Source organism: Vipera berus (genome assembly GCF_964194415.1).
Source record: "Vipera berus genome assembly, chromosome: 2".
Taxonomy (NCBI): domain Eukaryota; kingdom Metazoa; phylum Chordata; class Lepidosauria; order Squamata; family Viperidae; genus Vipera; species Vipera berus.
In genome coordinates, this window is record NC_138203.1 from 88,946,323 (window position 1) to 88,967,525 (window position 21,203).

The 21,203-nt window shown below is 41.2% G+C and overlaps 1 protein-coding gene across 1 annotated transcript in view; it reads left to right on the forward strand.

Annotated features, from left to right (window-relative positions):
* Positions 1-15,410, forward strand: part of SMC2 (structural maintenance of chromosomes 2) — a 30,148-nt gene extending 14,738 nt beyond the window's left edge. The window contains exons 16-25 of the mRNA XM_081316445.1: positions 9-144; positions 2,558-2,682; positions 4,360-4,553; positions 8,118-8,261; positions 9,144-9,338; positions 10,423-10,623; positions 11,296-11,412; positions 12,326-12,486; positions 13,437-13,584; positions 15,088-15,410. Coding sequence (XP_081172571.1) covers positions 9-144; positions 2,558-2,682; positions 4,360-4,553; positions 8,118-8,261; positions 9,144-9,338; positions 10,423-10,623; positions 11,296-11,412; positions 12,326-12,486; positions 13,437-13,584; positions 15,088-15,279 — 1,613 coding nt within the window. The 3' untranslated portion in view covers positions 15,280-15,410. The remainder of the gene's footprint in view (positions 1-8; positions 145-2,557; positions 2,683-4,359; positions 4,554-8,117; positions 8,262-9,143; positions 9,339-10,422; positions 10,624-11,295; positions 11,413-12,325; positions 12,487-13,436; positions 13,585-15,087) is intronic.
* Positions 15,411-21,203: the final 5,793 nt, after the last annotated feature.

Here is a 21,203-nt window from a genome sequence, read left to right on the forward strand (position 1 = left end):
TAAACCAGGTGCACGGTCTCAGGCAGCTTCAGTTTTGTCCAAACTTCAAGAAATGAAAGAAGCGCAAGACGAATTGAAAGCAAAACAGGCTGAGCTGCAGACGACAGGAAAAGAGATAGCAAGTCTACAGGTGACCCTTGAAAAGTATGCACTGGCCAATTTATTTTATCCAGGAACTCTGGGAATAGGAAGGAAGTTAGTTAATTCAGTATGATTGGCTTGGTAAATTAATACTTGAGAAAGGTGAATCTCTTCCAGACAAAAACCTGCAAAACGATTAAACTTAAAATTTGTATAGAGGTAGTCCTCAGGTTACAACTGTTATTGGGACCAAAACTTCCATTTGCTAAGTGGTACACTCATGAAGCTAAACACCACATGACCACTGCTTAGAACAGGGCTTTTCAACCAGTGGTATGGGTACCACCTGTGGTACATTGGCACCTGGCAGGTGGTATGTGACCATCCCAGAAAAGTGGTAGTGGGGGAGGGGAATGAGCTCAACCGGTGGCAGCACCCCGTGAGATGGCTGGAGCTGCAGGGCTGTCAGGGCTCAGCAAAAGCGCCAGGATCAGTGCTTCTTCGGGGCTGTCAGGGCTCAGCGAAGCGCCAGGATCAGCGCCAGGCTCCAGCTGGAGCTTGGCGCTGATCCTGGCGCTTCTAAGCCCAGAAGAAGCGCCAATCAGCTGGAATGTTGCAGCATCTCCAGGGTCTTGTGATTTACATTCAGATGCTTGGCAACTGATTCATTTTTTTCAGTGCCATTGTAACTTCGAGCAGTCACTAAGTGAACTGTTGTAAGTCGAGGACTACCTGTACTTCATCACTTTTTTCCTTTTTTTTTTTTTTGGTCATCAAGTTTTTGACACCTTGCTAGGCAACTGGTGGTACTCGGATGTTGCCATATCCTAAAAGTGGCACAATGGGTGAAAAAGTTGAAAAGCTCTGCTTAGAAACACCAGTTCTGGTAGTCATTAGGTGAGGACTGTACCATTCTTAGGCAAGGATCTCATGCTTTTCCTGCCTTTCCATGCTCACCTCTGTTTCAACTCCCCTTCACCCCCATCTTTGCCCTTTTTGGCTGCCCACTCAACCACTGCTGCCTACCTCTGCCACCACTTGCTGGCCCCAGCTGACCTTCTCTGCCTTCTTCCTCCTTTGGAAAAAAATTCAGAGAAGAGCAACTAAGACGATCCAAGGCCTGGAGACTAAAACATACGAAGAACAGCTGCAGGACTTGGATTTGGCTCGTTTAAAGAAAAGGAAAAACGGGGGCGACATGATAGCAGTATTCCGGTATTTGAGGGGCTGCCACAAAGAAGAGGAGGGGGGGTCACGTTATTTTCCAAAGCACCAGAGGGCAGGATGAGAAACAATGGTTGATCAGAGAGAGAAGCAACCTGGAATTAAGGACAAACTTCCTGACCGTGAGGACAATCATCCAGCGGAACAGCTTGCCCCCCCCAGAAATCGTGGGTGCTCCATCACTGGAGATTTTTTAAGAAGAGGCTAGACAGTTACTGGTCTGAGATGGTGTAGGTTCTCCTGCTTAAGCGGGAGGGGGCTGGACTAGAAGACCTCCAAGGTCCCTTCCCGCTGTATTCTATTTCTGCTGTTGATGAAGCCTTCCTGGCCAAGGTAACTGCTGGCCCTTCCTGAGATCTCCTGAGACCTCTGTAATGCAGCAGAAGGCCTTGCAAAGGGCCAGCAGCAGCAGGAGAAAGAAGATGGGGAAGGCCAGCTGAGGGTGGCAGCAGAGCAGAGGATGCCCTAACGGGCAGATGTGGCCGGAGGCTGTTAAAATATCTTCTGCACTCACATGGGGTAAAGGTAAAGGTAAAGGTTTCCCCGCACATGCGTGCTAGTTGTTTCTGACTCTAGGGGCCAGTGCTCATCTCTGTTTCAAAGCTGAAGAGCCAGCGCTTGTCCGAGGACGTATCCATGGTCATGTGGCCGGCATGACTAGATGCCAAAGGTGCATGGAACGCTATTACCTTCCCACCGTAGTGGTCCCTATTTTTCTACTTGCATTTTTACGTGCTTTCGAACTGCTAGGTTGGCAGAAGCTAGGACGAGTAACAGGCGCTCACTCTGTTACGCGGCACTCGGGATTCGACCTGCCAAACTGCCGACCTTCTGATCGACAAGCTCAGCGTCTCACTGAGCCACCGTGTCCCATTCACAAGGGCTGCCAAGTGCCTAATTTTAATTACATGATTGTGGGGTCAGTGCTATGGCTCTAATTTCAGGATTGGCCACAAGGAATTCATTGAGTGCCATCGCTCCGAACGGTCAGGAAAGAAATAGTCATTAAGTGAGGACTGCCTATAAAAGTTTTGCTTTAGGAAGCTGACAGAACTACGCGCACACTTATCAAACGATACCATTGTGCGGCTTCTTGATTATAAATCTGGCGGGATCAAAGCACGACCTTTGTTATGTGTATTTTGGGAATTCTAAGTTCATCGTCAGAAAATAAGGTGGGACATTTTTAAACGTGTCTTGATGGAATGTAAATATATATATTTTTTTAAAAAAACCTATGACGTCTGTTAAGGTATCGTCAACTGAAGCAACAATGGGAAATGAAGTCTGAAGAAGCTGACCTGTTACAAACTAAGTTACAACAAAGTACTTATCACAAGCATCAGGAAGAGCTGGATACCCTGAAAAAAACCATTGGTGAGAAGAGAACAATTGTAAATACTATAAAAAACATTGCTGTCTCGAGTTGCACCTGTAGATTTTTCTTCAGGAAAAACAGTTGCTTTGAACCAGAAGCCTTTAAAACATTTTAAGCAAATAAATGAATCTGAAAAAGAATTTAACTACAGGTGGACCACAATTAGGACCCGAGTTTCTGTTTTTAAGCCGGGCAGTTTTTAAGTTGTGATGTGCCCAATTTTGCGACCTTTATTGCCACTGTGGTTAAGGAAATCACTGCAGTTGTTCAATGAATCATGTGGTCATTAAGCAAATCCAGCTCCCCCCACGCCCCCCCCCTGGCTTTCTTCTTGGAAGCCGGCGCAGAAGGTTGCAAATCGAAATCACATGACCCCAGGACTCTGCAACCATTGTAAATACATGCCAGTTACCAAAGTGCCCAAAATTTTGATTATATGACTGGAGATGCTACATCAGTTTGTAAACCTGAGGACAGGTTGTAAGTGTTCTGTACCAGCCTGCTACCGGCCCTGCAGAAAAGGCAGGGACAACCCCTTTACAAACGGCAAGAGGCTGGAATTAAGCCTGCCAAATTTATTAACATAAAACAGCAAAACAAGACACGAACCATGAAACAGGAGCTATGAAACAGGAACTATTCAAGTGGTTGCCTTCAGCAAACCAGCCCTCCCACGCATTCCCCTTTTATACAGTTCAGGGCGTGGCTTCTCTCTGCCTCCTTCCGAGGTGCCCCATTGCCTTCCTCTGTTTACTCCTGATTGACTGCCTCCTGCGTCGGGCGTCCTTGAACGGGGCCAGCTGTGGGTCATCTTCATCCACGCTGTCAGGCTCACACAGCTGGGTCTGCATAGTAACCAGATGAGAGGGGCCTGGCTGAGGGCTCTCATCAGCAAGCTCTCCAACACCCCCCCCTCCTCCTCTGAGTCATCCGACCCAACTGCCGAACCCACAGGCTGACCCTGAATCACAACAGTAAGTCACTTTTTTTCAACGCCACTGTAAGCTTAAACGGCCACCAAACGGCCATCAAACAGATAGTTGTATCTGTATCGTCACTGTTTTCTTGTCATGTCATTTTCTTGGTACCATAGCCTTATTTTCCCTCAGTGGAGATTAATTTAAGGCAGTGGTGACCAACCTGTGACTCATGTGTGAAAAGGTGACAGGTCATGACATTTTGGGCAACAGTTCAGTGTTCAGACACACCTGACAAAACTATTCTCAAAAGCACACACCATTCTCATGTGATATTTTTTTCCCCCAGAGGCTGTGCAGTTTGTGCCAGAATGTTCTTGTGTGGTTTCCTGAGCAACTGAAAATTGTGTGGCGATAGGGTGTGCTGTCTTCCTTGCTTTTTCTTCAACCTGAATAAAAAAAAGCCCAGATCCGTTAAGCATTTTTTTTCCATATAAGAGTTACTCGTAACAAATACAACTGGCAGTTGTTGTGCTGGAAAAAATTAAAATTTCAGTCCAAAATGGGGGAAAAAGCCATAATTAAAATCATTTGAAAATATTAATGATGAAATTGGCCTGTTCTTTTAGATAGAATAGTTAATATTTAGGGGTGGGTTGTTGTTGTTTGTTTTTTTTAACATTTCGTAAGGTGCTATTTTGCTTTCTGCCGTGTAGCTTTTCTATTTAAAAGCTACAATCAAAACTCTTCTGTTTTTAGAGGAATGTGAGGAGACGCTAAAGAAAACAAAAGAAGTGCAAAAAAAGGCTGAGGAGAAACTGAAAGTGCTGGAAAATAAAATGAAAAATGCTGAAGCGGAAAGGGAGAAAGAGCTGAAGAATGCCCAGCAGAAACTAGATGGAGCCAAGAAAAAAGCCGATGCTTCCACCAAGAAGATGAAGGAAAAGGAACAGGTAAAAATGCCACTCTAAGGCCAGCTTAGAAAAGAAATAGACTCAACTGGCAAATAGATTCTTTTTTTAAAAAAAAAATGGTCTACCTGTGCTCAAGTTTCTGAAAACATTTATACTGAAGAAAGAGCAGCTCTGTTTGGTACTTTATCTCATCTCTTGAAATGTAACAGAGTCGGAAGGGACCTTGGAGGTCGTCTAGTCCAACCCCCTGCTCAGGCAGGAGACCCTATACCAGGGATCCATGAGTCATAAAAGAGCCGAGGTTGCCTACCCCTGCCCTATAGCATTGCAGACAGATGGCTGTCCAATTTCTTCTTAAAAACCTCCAGTGTTGAAGCACCCACAACTTCTGGAGGCAAGTTGTTTCACTGATTAATTGTTCTGTAATTTAACGGCTAAGATTATTTAAATATTACTGTGTTTCCCCAAAAGTAAGCCCTACTCCAAAAATAAGCCCTAGTTTTGAGGCAAGGCACACAGAGCTAGGGCGGGGGTAGGTGGTGGGGGGGTGGATCTGCCCCAGGTGCCCCGCACCCACTCACCTTGCAGCCAGGTCTCTCCTCGCTGGCCCACTTCTTCTTCTGCGACGTCTTCTGCAGCCAGGCCTGCATTTCTCAGTCATAGGCCTTTCCGGAAGGCCACTGCAGCCCAAGAACCGAGCTATGGATCCATAGCTCAATAGTTGGCTGCATAGACTTTCCGGAAAGGCCTATGACTGAGAAATGCAGGCCAGAAGGCAGCTGCAGAACGATGCTGATTCTTCGGCCAGAAGAAGCGGACCGGCTGGGTGGGGCTATCAGTGCCGGAGGTGAGTATAAAAGACATCCCCCGAAAATAAGACCTGGTGCCTCTTTTGGAGGCAAAAAAATCCCCACAAACCCAAACAAGACCCGGTCTTATTTTCGGGGAAACACAGTAGGTTGAGGTCTTAGCCACCAGCACTCTCATCTTCTCCCCTCTGCCATTTTTCACTATTAAAACCGACTTGGTTGAAGGTTCAGCTGCAATGTAAGCTACAGAGAACCCTGTTGGATCAGAAGCTTATCCACAGTTGGGTGGTAACTTGATCCCTTTGCAGAGATTTCCCCTTGAGATTAAGTAGCGAGCGAGAGCTATTTGTTCTCTGGATCTTCCCAGGGAAAATACAGCATGGTTCTGAGTAAAGGGAAGACGGAGTCTTTACCCAGCTGTGGATTTCAGAGGGGAAAATCGAATGCAAGCCCCTACAGTTTTCATTTCAGAAGTAATTTGCCATTGCCTTTTCCCTGGGGCTGAGAGGGAGGGTCTGGCTCAAAGTCACCCAGCTGATTTTATGCCCTAAGGCAGGACTAGGACTTGTAGTTTGCAGCTTGGTGCCTTTGCCACTATACCAAACCGACTCTTGCTATGTAGTAGCAAAAGAAAAGTACTTTATTTTACTTGGGATATATTCAGAATCTGTCCTGATTCCTTACAAAACACTTTTTTCCCTGACTCTCAGCTGATATTTTGGGATGGGCATATTTATTCTTTCGTTAAGATTTGCTCTTGAATCCTAACCCTTGTTCTCTAACCTTACCTTAATTTGTGCTTCTCTTTGCTGCCATTTGTAGACGTTAACTCTGCGTTTGGTTGCGTGCTGCAGGCCCAGGAGTAAGAGAGCTTTTTATTCTTGTTAGTAAAAATTAGAGATGAGGGCTTCTAATGCCTTCTTGCAGCCATTCTTAAAGAATGGCTAGGGCAGTAGGAAAAACCCACAAGCATGTATCTTGTTGGAATTCACAGCATTAGGCTGAATAGAAAACAGAAAATTCTAAATGTCCATTTAATTAATTATGATAATTAATGGTAACCTTTAGCTCGGCCTTGTTCAACTCAGAGATAACAGATTTTTATAACTGGTAAAGAAAATCAGTTGGGAAACATCAGAACTGCGAAGTGATAATTCATGAACCAAGTCTGTGGTGTTCTCAAAATTAACCTTTGTACTCTGAACTCAGCCAAGAAATTAAAAGAGCTTGCTCCTGGGGAGGAAAGCCATAGCAAATCTAGACAGCACACTAAAAAGCAGAGACATCACCCTGCCAACAAAAGTGCATATAGTCAAGGCTATGGTCTTCCCAGTTGCAATGTATGGCTGTGAAATTTGGACCATAAGAAAGGCTGAGCGCCAAAGAATTGAGGCCTTTGAACTATGGTGCTGGAGAAGACTCCTGCGAGTCCCTTGGACTGCAAGGCGATCAAACCGGTCAGTCCTAGAGGAGATCAACGTTGACTGCTCTTTAGAAGGCCAGATCCTGAAGTTGAAACTCAGATACTTTGGCCCCCTAATGAGAAGGAAGGACTCACTGGAGAAGAGCCTAGTGCTGGGAAAGATGAAGGGCAATAGAAGAAGGGGACGACAGAGAATGAGGTGGCTGGATGGAGTCACTGAAGCAGTAGACATGAGCCTAAATGGACTCCAGAAGATGGTAGAGGACCGGAAGGCCTGGAGGAACATTGTCCATGGGGTCGCGATGGGTCGGACACGACTTCGCAGCTAACAACAACAACAACAACTTTTTAACTCGCTTGGAAGAGTGCTAGGATGCATATCTACGTATGAGTTGGGTCGCAGCTAACAACAACAACAACTTTTTAACTCGCTTGGAAGAGTTCTAGGATGCATATCTGCATATGAGTTGGGTTTCTGTGTATAAGCCGAATTTAAGAAACTGGCTTTTCTTGTCTTGTTTTGAACTGGTGATGTTATTTATGGCCAAGGGAAGCTTGAGATTTCTTAGAGGCTTGTTTGGGGCCCTTGATATCAGCTTGTTCTGTCTTGCACATAATTTACAATCTGTATTTAATTCGGGCGTTACGCTGACCAACAATGGATTTATACAGTACCTCACATGAGAAAGTTTATCTTAAAAATTAAGCTTCACATGCCTTCTTGTAAAAAAGATTCCATATGCAGATTATGTATTAATGTGGTTGTTGTAGTGAGGAGGAGGTTGATGATGATCTCTACTAAGCACATTGGGCTACAAACATATTCCACAGTTTTTGATCTACAGCTACAGTCTCTGCATCCTTCCATTTAAGGTTGATGTCTTTCAGATCTTCCTGACATGTTTGGTGCCAGGTTTTTTTTTGGGGGGGGAGCTTCCTCTTTTTCTCCAACCATCTGGTGGTATCCAATTGATTGCGGTCTTTACTGGATGTTGCTCACTGATGCGGAGCACATGTCCAGCAAAGGACATTCTTCGTTCTGTCACTATCTCAGAGAGTCTTTGGGAAAGATTCCTTTGTGGAATTTTCTCGTTTGTGACGTGGTCCTGATATGAAATAGGAAGAATCCTCCTGAAGCAACAGGAGAAGAAACAGAAGCTACAAGTGAATTCCTGCATTAATGTAACAAAATGGGATTTCTCTCTGAGATCCAAATTTATACCACACCATACAATTAGCTTGAATAAATACTATGTATGCAGCTCTAACATTTAAATGCTAATTCAGACATCCCGTTGTACTCGGCAGGACTCACTCTCATGTTAGCGTGAATAAGATTACAATGTTAATATCTGCATTATAATTTTTTAGGAGGTCGAAGCACTTGCTTTGGAGCTTCAAGAGCTAAAACAGGAAGCAGCCTCCTTTGACCAACAGATGGAGGCTGTGAATGAAGCTATTAAGTCAATCCAAGAACAAATTGAGACCATATCAGCTGAGGTAGCAAACAACAAGGTTAGTCTTATTCTGAACTGTTAAAATAAACACTGGATATATTTATTTTTGTCTCACCTTTTATTGCGCTCAGCCCCGTGAGGTGGGTTGGACTGAGAGGATGACTGGCCCAAGATCGGTCGGTCAGTTTTCATGCCTAAAGCGGGATTAGAATTCATATCTCTGGATTTCTAGCCTGATGCCTTAACCAGGAGTCCAAACTGGCTCTTAACCAAATATGCCTTACCTAGCATTTACAAATTTTTTTTTTTGGGGGGGGGAGTTTTTAGAATATTAAATGCTTCTAGTCTTTCACGGTGAGCAGGTCATTGTGCCCTAGGTATCCTGTTGGCAAATCTTACTGTACTTATTAAAAATTGGTCTATATTTTATATATGGCACTGAGTATACAACTAGAGTGCCAGGTCTTGTCCTCTGAATGGGCCTACCACAGGAGCTCCAACTAGCTAATCCAATTTCTTGCAGTCTTTTAGCAATAGCAACAGCACTTAGACTTGTATACCGCTTTCACAGTACTTTACAGCCCTCTCTAAACGGTTTACAGCAGAGGTCTCCAACCTTTAGGGCACCAGGGACTGGTTCCATGGGCAGAGGTTTTTTCCGTGGACTGGAGGGTGCGTGGTTTTGTGTGCTGCCTGCATCCCGTGGATGGGGCTTTGCTTGTTTATGCGGCTCAGTTGCTGGCATTTTATCCACCTCGGAAGGATGGAAGGCTGAGTCAACCTTGAGAAATTTAGAATTGAACTGCTGGCAGTTGGCAGATTTGGCCTGCAGTACTGTATTCTAGCCGCTGGGCCACCACTGCTTTTTAAACTTATTGACCTATTCTTTAGTTTAATAGTAATACGACTGGAGAGATTTTTGTTATTATCTGCTCTCCAGGAATCTGTGAAGAAAGCACAAGAAGAACTGGCAAAGCAAAAAGCAATGGTGCTAGCGCAGGATAAAGCAATTAAAGACAAATCTGCAGAGGCCGTAAAATATAAAGAGCAGAATAATGAATCGCAGCTTAAAATTAAAGAGCTAGAACACAACATCAGTAAACACAAGCGGGAGGCTTTGGATGCTTCAGCAAAGGTAAGTTAATGTTACATCTATTTCTCTACCAACAATTACCGTTTCTAATGTTAATATTTCATGTCAGTAGAAATCTGCCTCTCAAATAGTTCAAAGCATATCCCAAAACTACAGTATAAAACAAGGTATACATTGTTGTTCCTCACAGTCTTGGCTTTGGCCACTGAGACTCTTGCAATAGTTTCCACCCTATTATGGTGCAATTTTTAATTATGACTGAAGGGAATATTTTTTTTTCATACATGAGGAGAAATTTTATATTAATTGTGTTCAATTTCATTATAGTTAGATTTAAACGCCTCCCACATCAGAATGGACTTCCTTGTATGGTTCTCAACCGCCAAAGTGTATTTCTTGACTTGAAATTGTTTGTACCTTCATGTGGTTACCTGACTGGGAATACCTGTAATTGTGTAGCCAAATCAGCGAACGCTCCATTTAAAATCCCAAACACAAACCGAGTCTGAGGAATTGCATCTTTATTACCTTGGAAAGATGTTGTTACCTAGATGTGCACAAAATATTGCATGGGATGTTGTTAACCTCCAAATGGGCTGTTTCAGTGGGTCTCGGTATCTATGCTTTAAGGCAGGGGTCTTCAAACGTGGCCCTTTTATGACCGTTGGACTTCAAATCCCAGAATTCCTCAGCCAGGCATGCTGGCGGAGGAATTCTGGGAGTTGAAGTCCACCGGTCACAAAAGGGCCACGTTTGAAGACCCCTGCTTTAAGGTGAAGTCTGGAGCTTCTGGCTGATTTGGTGGCTGGAACATTCAGAATGGCCTGTTTCAAGAGCGTCTGGTTTTACGGCACAACTGACATTGCTCCTATTAGCATGATGCAGAATGATATTTTCTTCAAAACAGGCAAATGGAGAAAGGAAGGCAAAATCCAGTTTCTTTTTAATTATTTCAGCTCCCAAGAAAGTTGCAGCTGGAATAGTAGTAGACAATGATGCGGAGCCTTGATTGGTGTGCTCCACCTTGCAATCCATAGGGTTCCATGCTGATAACATGGCAGTTGACTTGTGCACTGATTTGCATTTGCAAATGCCTTACTGCTTGTTCCTTTATGTGTATTGGCAGGTAGCTAAAATGCTTACAGACTATGAATGGATATCTTCAGAGAAACATCTTTTTGGCCAGCCAAACACGGCTTATGATTTCAAAACCAATAATCCAAAGGAAGCTGGCCAGAGGCTTCAGAAACTGCAGGAGAAGAAGGAGAAGCTGGGGAGGAATGTCAACATGAGAGCCATGAATATGCTTTCAGAAGCTGAAGAAAGAGTTGAGTTGCTCTTATTTCATGTCCCACCTTACGCCTTTTGTGCTGCCGTAAACCCACGGTCTTTTCAATGTAGCGTTCTCCAGATTTGGGCAACTAGTTCCACACACACACACACCCCGAAATGGCATACAGTAGATGTCATAGATATTTGGAGAGTTACCATGTTGGAGAAGATTTGTGCATCGTTTCTCACATTGCTCTCAATAATGTGAAAGTTAACATGGTTTTTGTTCATTTGGCAACCTAAGTAGTCTTTGCACGTGCAATTCATCGTTACATGGTTGCTGAAGAAGCCAGAAAGTGCCGTCTGGGCAATTTCAGCAAAAATCACTTTTTTAGTTTGAAACCTCTTGAAATTTCTTAACAGAAGAATAGGCATTCATCAGTAATCCTGTTAGTGAATGCTTATGCAAAACCTCAGTTCTATATATAAAATAAGAAGCCTGGTCTCAGAATGAACTGATGAAATTACATCGAATTAATCTCAGCTCAAATAATAAATCAGTGGTAGCTGGATAGGCATTTACAAAGAAAGGTGTTCTCTGATTAGGTAACAGTGATGTCAAGAAAGACTGACAGATCTTTTTTCCTAGATTAGTCAAAAACAGTTCCTTACACATCATTGAGCCTGGCTATTCTGTGCCTAATCCTGATGCCCTTTTCTTGTGCAGTACAATGACTTGATGAAGAAGAAGAGAATTGTTGAGAATGATAAATCTAAAATTCTTGCAACAATTATGGAGCTTGACCAAAAGAAAAATGAAGCTTTAAATATTGCATGGAAAAAAGTAAGTCTCTATGCTTCCTAGCCAAAGATTTTACAACAGATTCAAGATCATACTTTATTTCATTCTTTAAGGAATTAGGATGTACCACTGATAATTATCACCCCACCTACCATGCTTAAAGTTCCAGTCAAAGAAATGTGAGTGAACAAGGGATCATCATCTACCGAATTCCTTAATTGTATTACATGGTGCCTACTAATGCAGGAATGTACATTTGGGTGGCTAGTGGCCTCATTCTGACTAATCATTGATGTGCTGGAACTGCATTTCAAAACGTCGGAGAGATCAAGACCAAAATTATATGTGATTTCATTTTAGTTAAAACTAGGTACAATTAAAATATTTATTCTCCAAGTTTTTCATAAGGGGGACATCACTTTTGGAATGGCTGTAGGGATCATTCACATGAACTCAAATTGAACATCTCTGCTAGTGGGTTCAACTCCTCCTTTGTTGTTGTTAGTTGCGAAGTCGTGTCCGACCCATCGCAACCCCATGGACAACATTCCTCCAGGCCTTCCTGTCCTCTACCATCTTCTGGAGTCCATTTAGGCTCACGCCTACTGCTTCAGTGACTCCATCCAGCCACCTCCTTCTCTGTCGTCCCCTTCTTCTCTTGCCCTCAATCTTTCCCAGCATTAGGCTCTTCTCCAGTGAGTCCTTCCTTCTCATTAGGTGGCCAAAGTATTTGAGTTTTAGCTTCAGGATCTGGCCGTCTCAACTCCTAAATACACACAAATCCAACTCGGAGGAATAATTCCCTGGAGCATATTTAGGCCTATTTTGGAATCAGAAATTAATTCACATAATGTTGCTAGGCTAAAATGGGCTACATTTTGAATCGGGGCAGATTCCATGATATACCTTGGATACAAATTAATTTATCTAATGACAGAATTGTTCAATTTACTAGGTAAATGAAGACTTTGGATCCATTTTCTCCACACTTCTGCCAGGGGCCAATGCTATGCTGTCGCCTCCTGAAGGGCAGACAGTCCTTGACGGGTTGGAGTTTAAAGTTGCCCTGGGGAACACTTGGAAGGAGAATTTAACTGAATTAAGTGGAGGCCAAAGGTTAGTACGGTTTTTTGGAAGTGCAAACAAAGTAAGACAACTTGGGCTTGAAGATTTTCTTTTTAATTCTTGTAGCATTTCTCCAAAAGTGTAGAAAGATCATGGGTAGTTTGAATGCCACAAATATAAAATGCCTATGACCAGAGAAAGAACTAAAGTGTTTGGAGGAGGATTACTTCCAAGCATATACTGGGTACCTGAACCATAATATATTATTGGTCGAAGGTCTTCAGGATTGAATGACATGTAAATGAAGTAAAAGAAATAAATTGGAAAATTTTCTGTCTAGCTACACTGTGGAACTTGCTGTTGTTGTGTTTTTTTTAAAATTCGATTTATATACCGCCCTTTTCCCGAGGGACTCAGGGCGGTTTACAGGGCAAATTAAAACAGTACAATGTACAAATTAAAATAAAATTAAATTAATAGCCCCAAAAGATTTTAAAATTTAAAACCTTAAAACCCCTCAGTCCAGGCCGGCTAACTCAAATAGCCAGGTTTTTGACAGATGTTTTAAGTCTAATGTTTATTCCTGGAAGAACATACATTTATCCACAATATGAATTCCAGCTTGAAACTGTGCCTCATACTCTGTAAATTTGAACATTTTAAAAAAATGTTTTCCTACACCTTTTGTGTTACAATGACAAAGAAACTGCGAATGTCACCAGGGTTATACTGTACCTACACTCAGACTAAGATGAAATAAAATTTATTCTGCATACAAAGAGGGAAGAGGCAAAAGCTCAAAGGAGAAATAAAAAAAAAATAGACTCTTATCAAGAGCCCAGCTTGATAGATATAACATAAAAAGAATTATTCTTAAAAATGTTATAAGTATTTTGTTTCAAGAAATTATACTGATTAAAAAAACAAGACATTTTCTTTGATGGTAGCATTCTGATGGGATTTTTTTTTGTATGGTTCTTTTTAAAAAAAATATATTTTAGATCCCTTGTAGCTTTGTCCTTAATTTTGGCCATGCTTCTCTTCAAACCTGCTCCAATTTACATCTTGGATGAAGTGGATGCGGCCCTTGATCTTTCTCATACTCAGAATATTGGGCAAATGCTTCGGACCCATTTCAGACACTCTCAGGTAATAAGTTAACAACAATTTACCAAAAGTATATTCTGCACTAATTTTGGAAACTTCTCTTTTTCTCTATTTACCACAGAGAAACATTTGCTCCTGAATTAATATTCTCTGTTTTACAGGCAAACAGCTCATATGTCTTTGCTCCAGAACTGAATACCTCATTCTCCTAGACCTAGGTTGTCATTCATATATAAGACAAATGCATTTTTTTATATTCTCAGCCTCTGAAGGTCTGCCACTGCGGTACTATATAGTACATGAGCAAAAGAGGAGAAAATGAGTCCATTTCGTGTGAAGATACAATTTGCCTAAGACATATTTCATTTTAGTTGCTATAAGTCATCTTATAATTTATTATATTTTTATTTCTCAAGAGTTTAGTTGTGGGGTCAAATCTAATTGGAACTTGAATGGGGAGACCATCAGGAAATCTCAACCCTGTAGACTAGGCTGCAGAGTCCAAAAAAAAAGTGCTAAAGTAGCAAACAAGTTTCATATTGTTGTAAAGAAGACTACATGGATATGTCCATGGAATCACTGGGAGTGCCTCTTTTGAAAGGGTCTCTGCCTTTAATTTAGTGGGTCATTTGTCAGCATCTACAGGTAGACCTCAATGACGCTAATTGGGACCAGAATTTTCAGTGGTCACAAACACGATGCCACGTGTCTGCACCGCTTAGCAACACAGTCCTACCATCATTAAGCAAGGACCTCACGAGTTATGTGAGAACCTCATGTGACCAAATTCCTGCCACCCCCAATGATTTAGCTTATTGGAAAGACAGCAGGGAAGATTGCAAATTGTCATCACATGACCCGGGGGGGGGGTACAGAGATGGGCAGAATCTTGACAACCAGTTGTAAGTACCACTCATTGTCATCACAAGTTCAGTTTCTGAACAAATTATTAAACAAGGACCATCTACACAGTTACACTTTGCTGTCTCTGTTTTTTTAATGCATTCTCTTACATGGTACATAGAGGCATAGGTATCTTTCTCTTGGTATCATGCTATATTCTGGCTATTTTACTTCAGCAGTTGAAGTATTCATTTCTAATATCCTAAATAAAAAATTAGTTATGTTTCTTAAGGAGACTTTTTTTTGTCCAAAATAGATTACCTTCCTGTTGCATACTCCTTGGATACTGGCAGAGTTGTGAACTATTAAAAAAATTTTTTTTTAATTAGGGGCTCAAAAAGATAACATTTTTGAGAGTGTTTCAAACTCTGCAAGTATAGACACAAATAATTTAAATACATGCATGAGACATGCATTATTTAAGCATCTTGTTTGTTTTCACATGCTACGGCGGTTCCCAGCCTGGATAAAATTTGTACATTAACATTTTGATAATATTTTGACTTTTTTTATCTGCTTCCGATCTAGTACCCAGATAAAATGATTTTTTTTATTGCTCCAAATCCAAGAGTTTGAAAATGCTATGTTCACCTCAAAGCCTAGTTTAAAGGTTTAACATGTTTTTTTTGTTCGTTCTTCTAGTTTATTGTGGTTTCACTGAAGGATGGTATGTTCAACAATGCAAATGTATTGTACAAGACCAAATTCTTGGATGGTGTTTCTACTGTGGCACGATATACACAGGGTCAGAATGGACAGAGCGGAGCTGCACAACAAAGAAGTGATAAATTAAACAAGAAAGAAAAGAGAGCGAAAATACCAGTGGATATTTGAAAAATGTTTGCAGCTTGGCAGTTTGCCTATGTTTTAAAAGAGAAAACGGGATGCAATTAAAATATAGAAATACCTCTTCCTTAGCATAGCAATACTCCATATTTCTATAGAGTACCGAGATTATCTGCATTTATCAGCTTGGGGTACAGAAGGGTTAATCCGTGTTGCTCTTTTTCTTAATTTAGATTAGAAATATTTTAAAGACTTGTAAATATCTCTTCTATTTTTTTCCCCTCATTACAAAAAAGCTTGTATTTGTTTAAGAAAAAAAATCACACCCCATAAAAGCTACCAGTTTCCATAAAGCAAACTACTTACTGGCCAGTAAGTATAAACCATATAAAAATAAATAATACATAATCAGAAGACTATAAAATCGTGTACTGGTAGGTAACATTGTCTGACTCCAAGCTCTGTGCTCGTTTTAAATTTAAATGTGTGATTTTGTATAGCAGCAAAATCTGTCGTTATATATTTGTATTAGTAATAAAATCCTCTCAGATACTGCCTTTATTTGCTGTTGGGTTTCCTTAGTTTTATTTACTAAAAGGTAAAGGTTCCCCCGCACATCCGTGCTAGTAGTTTCCAACTCTAGGGGCCGGTGATCATCTCTGTTTCAAAGCCGAAGAGCCAGCGCTTGTCCGAGGATGTCTCCGTGGTCATGTGGCCGGCATGACTGAACGCCAAAGGCGCACGGAACGCTGTTACCTTCCCACTGTAGTGGTCCCTATTTTTCTACTTGCATTTTTACCTGCTTTCGAACTGCTAGGTTGGCAGAAGCTGGGACGAGTAACAGGTGCTCGCTCTGCTACGCGGCACTCGGGATTCAACCCGCCAAACTGCCAACCTTCTGATCGACAAGCTCAGCGTCCTAACCCACTGAGCCACCGCATCCCTTTTATTTACTAGTGGAACCTAAAAGTAGATTGCTATGTGAGCAAGCTGCTTTAGTGCTTTACCTGAAACCTTTTTAATTATCTCAAGAGTTGGAGGCCCCAAACTAATAGAAAAGTGGTCTTCTTTTTGGAAAGCAGGAAATGGCTGAAGGGAAGGCTGCTTTAACTGTAACTTTTGCCCATGTGAATGAATAAATGAATGAGGCGGAAGTGCATTGCATGCCGGGAAGGCAAGAGAGTGAGGAGCTGCATCTTCATTTGAAACATGTTTCATGTCAGACCGATTATCCTCGCAGCCGTTTTGTGAGGATCTGATCCACTCTCACAATTACCAGCAGAAAAGACGAGATCCCCGATTTAAGACTAAAAATGTTTAACTGCTCATATCTTAAGTTTTATATGGGCAGTTTGAGTGGCCAGTGCCTGTGAAGCAGGCCACCTTTCTTTTGACCTGCCCTTTTGGAGAAGGAAAAAAAAGTCACCAATTTTATGTAGCCTTAATGACTTACCAAGAATTGGCATTAAATGGTGGGACAGTTTATCACCTTTGACTAATGTAGCAAATCCTGCCTTTCATATTGGCTGAGTTGATATGCATAACTTGTGTTATGGTTTATTCAATCCAAATTTAGATATTAAGTAGTATACATGGCTTAAATATGTGTAACATGCTGGTCTAAAACTGGTTAGCATGATCTCAGGTTCAGCATATTTTTAGTCTATAACAGGGACCTTTTAGGAATTTGTGGATTCTGGTACATTTACCTGGAGTAATGATGCATCTAATCTTTTATTAGGTGAATTAAATGGAACTCTAATTCTGTTCATAGCAGCCACTATATTAACAATTAAAAGTTTTGAGGATAAAATTATTTTTCAGTTTTACACTGCCGCCTTGCCCTGGTCCTCACTTGAGAGAATGGAGTCAAACCCATCAGCTTCTTTTAAAAAGTTATTACAGATAACACTTTAGACTACAAAACAACTTAAAATCGTATAAAGCCATTTTTTAAAATACCCAAATAACATTAGTTTGCATTGGGGGAACCTTCACAAATAGGTTTTTCAGCATTATGGACTTCTCAAAGGAGTTAGGTTTTTGCCTTGATTGTTCACATGTAATCAACTCATGTTCAACTCCTACCTGAGGTAGGACAAGCAGCAATGGCTGGAAGTTTGTCAGAGGAAAATCCAACATGGAACTAAGGAGGAATTTCCTGACAGAACAATTAATGCATGGGTGTCAAACTTGGTTGTGTCACGTGATGTATCGTGACATGTTGTGACGTTTGCCTTTGCGGAGCTGGGATGGGCATGGCCTGCTTGTGATGCATCCAGCCCATGGGCCGCCAGTTTGACACCCCTGAATTAATGGAACAGCTTGCCTCCCTGAACCGTGGATACTCCAACACAAAGTTTTAAAGAAAAAATTGGACTAACATTTGTCCAGGATGGCATAAAAACTCCTGCCTTGGGCAGGGAATTAAGACAAGCTCCCTTTCAATCCTCTGATTCTATGATTCCAAAATCAACCCTTCTCATGAACTAAAGGTAAAGGTTCCCCTGCACATGCATGCTAGTCGTTTCCGACTCTAGGGGCCGGTGCTCATCTCAGTTTCAAAGCCAAAGAGCCAGCGTTTGTCCGAGGACGTCTCCGTGGTCATGTGGCCGGCATGACTAGATGCCAAAGGCGCACGGAATGCTGTTACCTTCCCACCGTAGTGGTCCCTGTTTTTCTACTTGCATTTTTACGTGCTTTCAAACTGCTAGGTTGGCAGAAGCTGGGACGAGTAACAGGAGCTCACTCGGGATTCGACCTGCCAAACTGCCGACCTTCTGATCGACAAGCTCAGCGTCCTAACCCACTGAGCCACCGTGTCCCTTCTCATGAACTACCTATGTGGAATTAAAAATATTTTAAATGCAAGCAAGAATACAGCCTTTGGCATTCACAAGAAAGAAATCAAGGGATAATTGGACTGGCAGGAACTGGGCTGTAAAGAGCATGAAGAGACACCACATAATCCTCAAAATGGAAACCCCGACGTAAGAGGAACAGTTCAGCAAAGTAGAGATAATCCACACTGTAGGCTCTTTCTAGCAACAGAATTACCAATTATTCCAAGAACACTCATGTTCCTTTTTTTATTTAATGTTTCTCCTTATCCAGGAAAAAGTTTTTAGTCAATTCATGTACATACTCAACATCCAGATACAAAAATTCAATGCACTGAATTTAATGAAGATCTTGCGACATTAGAAATCTTTCAACGTAAAACAGTTTTGTAAAGTCAGCAGGGGTATTATAGTGTCAACTTTTCACACTTTAATCCAGGTATACAAAGCAGCATTATATAACAGCACAGATGCCTGTATTTGGGCAATAGTGTTTTATAGTGCAATTGTTTTCAGAGGAAACTCCAAAGGCCATTTTTTCCTTTTCAAGTTCACAAATTTAACAAGGGACAAGTACCTAGCCTCTCAATAAAATAAGTTGTGGTTTCTCAGAGAGGCGCCTTTTTTTGTTAATAAATTTGGAAGAGGGAAAACAAATCTCAAAACTATTTAAAATTATACTTTCAGCTAATTTCTCCCCCCCCCCGCCCCCCAGGTCTTCAGCATAAAGTACACAACATTTTCACTTGGAAACGTCTGGCACAGCATTTGCCGCAAACTTGGATTTTAGACTTCTCAATACTGAAGTTCTTGCTTGAAAAGTCTCGAGACTTAGCACTTTTACAATGGTCATGGCTTCTATAAAACACTCAAGGAAAAAAGGCAACAATTGACATTCCTGCTTAGTACAAAAAAAAATGTTTCTGCTGAACAACAGAATCACAGATCTTGTACCTACTACATTCAGTGTTATTATGGTTCTGCCCGGCAGTCAGTAGGAAGCTGCCTTCTATGACACATCAAATTCTTTTAAACCAGTTTATGGTACTTTGCCAGTTTTTAATTACAGGTATTAGAGAAGGCTAATTTTTTTTTAAAAAAGGCAGTCCAATGACATAAACAATTTCTTTTGCTTATTTCAAATTCTTAATGTATTCCAGCAGCTCTAAAAACATGACGGGACATCAAGAATAGGATCCCACTGTCCCTCTTGAGGTAACATGAATATGAGAAGTTATTTATGCTTTTGAATGTCTGGGCAGCAGCATGCAACAATCTCCTGATTCCTTTTCCTGGAACCTACTGGATTTTTGAAGACGGAAGGTAACCACCCCCAACCACAGCTGGCAAAGAAGAAAGGTGGGACACAGCAGCATTCCCTATTTCAACTCCAGAGAAAGCAAACCTGTCGGGGACTGAGAGGCCTTCATGTCTGAGAATCACAATTTTCTCTAATTCTACTCAGAACATACACCTTGTTCATTTGCATCTGTAGTATAATCATACAGCACAAAAGCACTCCCTCAGAAAAGTTAAGAATTTCTGAATTTTTACTGGAAAAATCATTCCAAGCTTGGATATGGGGTATTAGGATGCAAATCTAAGGCAATTATGAAGTTGCAGTGATTGTGTCAGCTCTTAGATCTGTATAATAATTGTTAATGCAACAGTCAAGATGTATATAGATAACAATTTTGAGAATTTTAAAAATCCCAAAATATTGGTGAATAAACTAACCCACCGGCCCCCAAATTTTGAGCACCAGGGACCGGTTCCATGGAGAAAGTTTTTCCCACAGACTGGAGGTGGAGTGGTTGTGCATGTTGCCTGCATTCCACACATAGGGCTTTGCTCGTTTGTGTGGCTTGGTTGCTGGCATGCTGTGGCCCAGTGGTAGTCCATGGACCAGGAGTTGGGGACCCCTGAACTAACCCATCTGACGGTTTCTGGGTAGCTTCAAAACTCACTGATGGTCTGGTCTAATCTCAAATACTACAGGAGTAGCCCCCCAAGTATATAGTTTACTTCAGAGGTCAACTTTGTATGTTCCAAAATTCTTATATATAAGAATTTCATATAGAAATCAAGACGTCCTACATCTAGATCTTCAAAGCCCACAATTTATTTAGCATGAAAAATCTATCAGTAATATATTGAATCTTACATAATACTTTCTCTTATCTGTTTAATATAACTCTACAAACCTTGCAGAAAACCGATTGTGATGTTATCCAATTTCACTAAGAAACCTTTATTAAAACGGGAGCAAATGCTGTTTTTTTAGACAATTGCAAGAACAGAGTTGACAACATTTTTACTCTGATGCATGCAGTGTCGAAACATACAGCAAAAATCAAAAGTACCTTCTAGAAAGAAGATGCAAATGCTGGGAGTGAGGCTAATAATGTTTTAGCAGCACAATATTATTTTATTTAACAATATTTCCCCAAATAAGTAAGTGGTTATTGTTGTGAGAGGGTTAATTCAACTATGAATTCTTCCTTGGAAAATGTAGAAAATTCTTTAAAAACATACCTTTATGTAAGGTCTTACAAACCTAACTGCTCTATTCACCCTTATATCCAGACAATTAAAGTGCTTTCTTGTGTGCATTTCTATCCAGAAGTCACATCTTTTAATGTGGGAAGGCATAGGTTTTTCCCCAAAATCTTATAGACTGTTTATATGAGATGAAGTGATATTTATGGTCCAAAACAACCATCACTGACTAGTGGCATTCCCAAAACAGAGGCTGGGACCCTTTAAGGGAGGCATGTCCCACCCACGGCCCATGGGCCATATGCAGCCCCGCATAGCTAATATTGCGGCCCACAAGGTCTTAAACTTTCAAAGGAAGTTTGTTATTTTTATACATGAACTATATTTTATATGCAGCCCAAAACAATTTCAACGCTAAAAGGTTAGACACCCATGCTTTAAGGTTTTGATAGGGCTACAAGGTTTGGGATAAAAAAATCCAGGTACTCACTAGCTGCAATAAAAATATATACAAAACTCTTAACTCTTTGCTGCCCTCTAATATTTTGGGCAAAATTTTCTTTTTTGTACTATTATTAGTAATGATACCAATTATAACACTGTCATCATGACATAATACTGAGTTAGCCCACA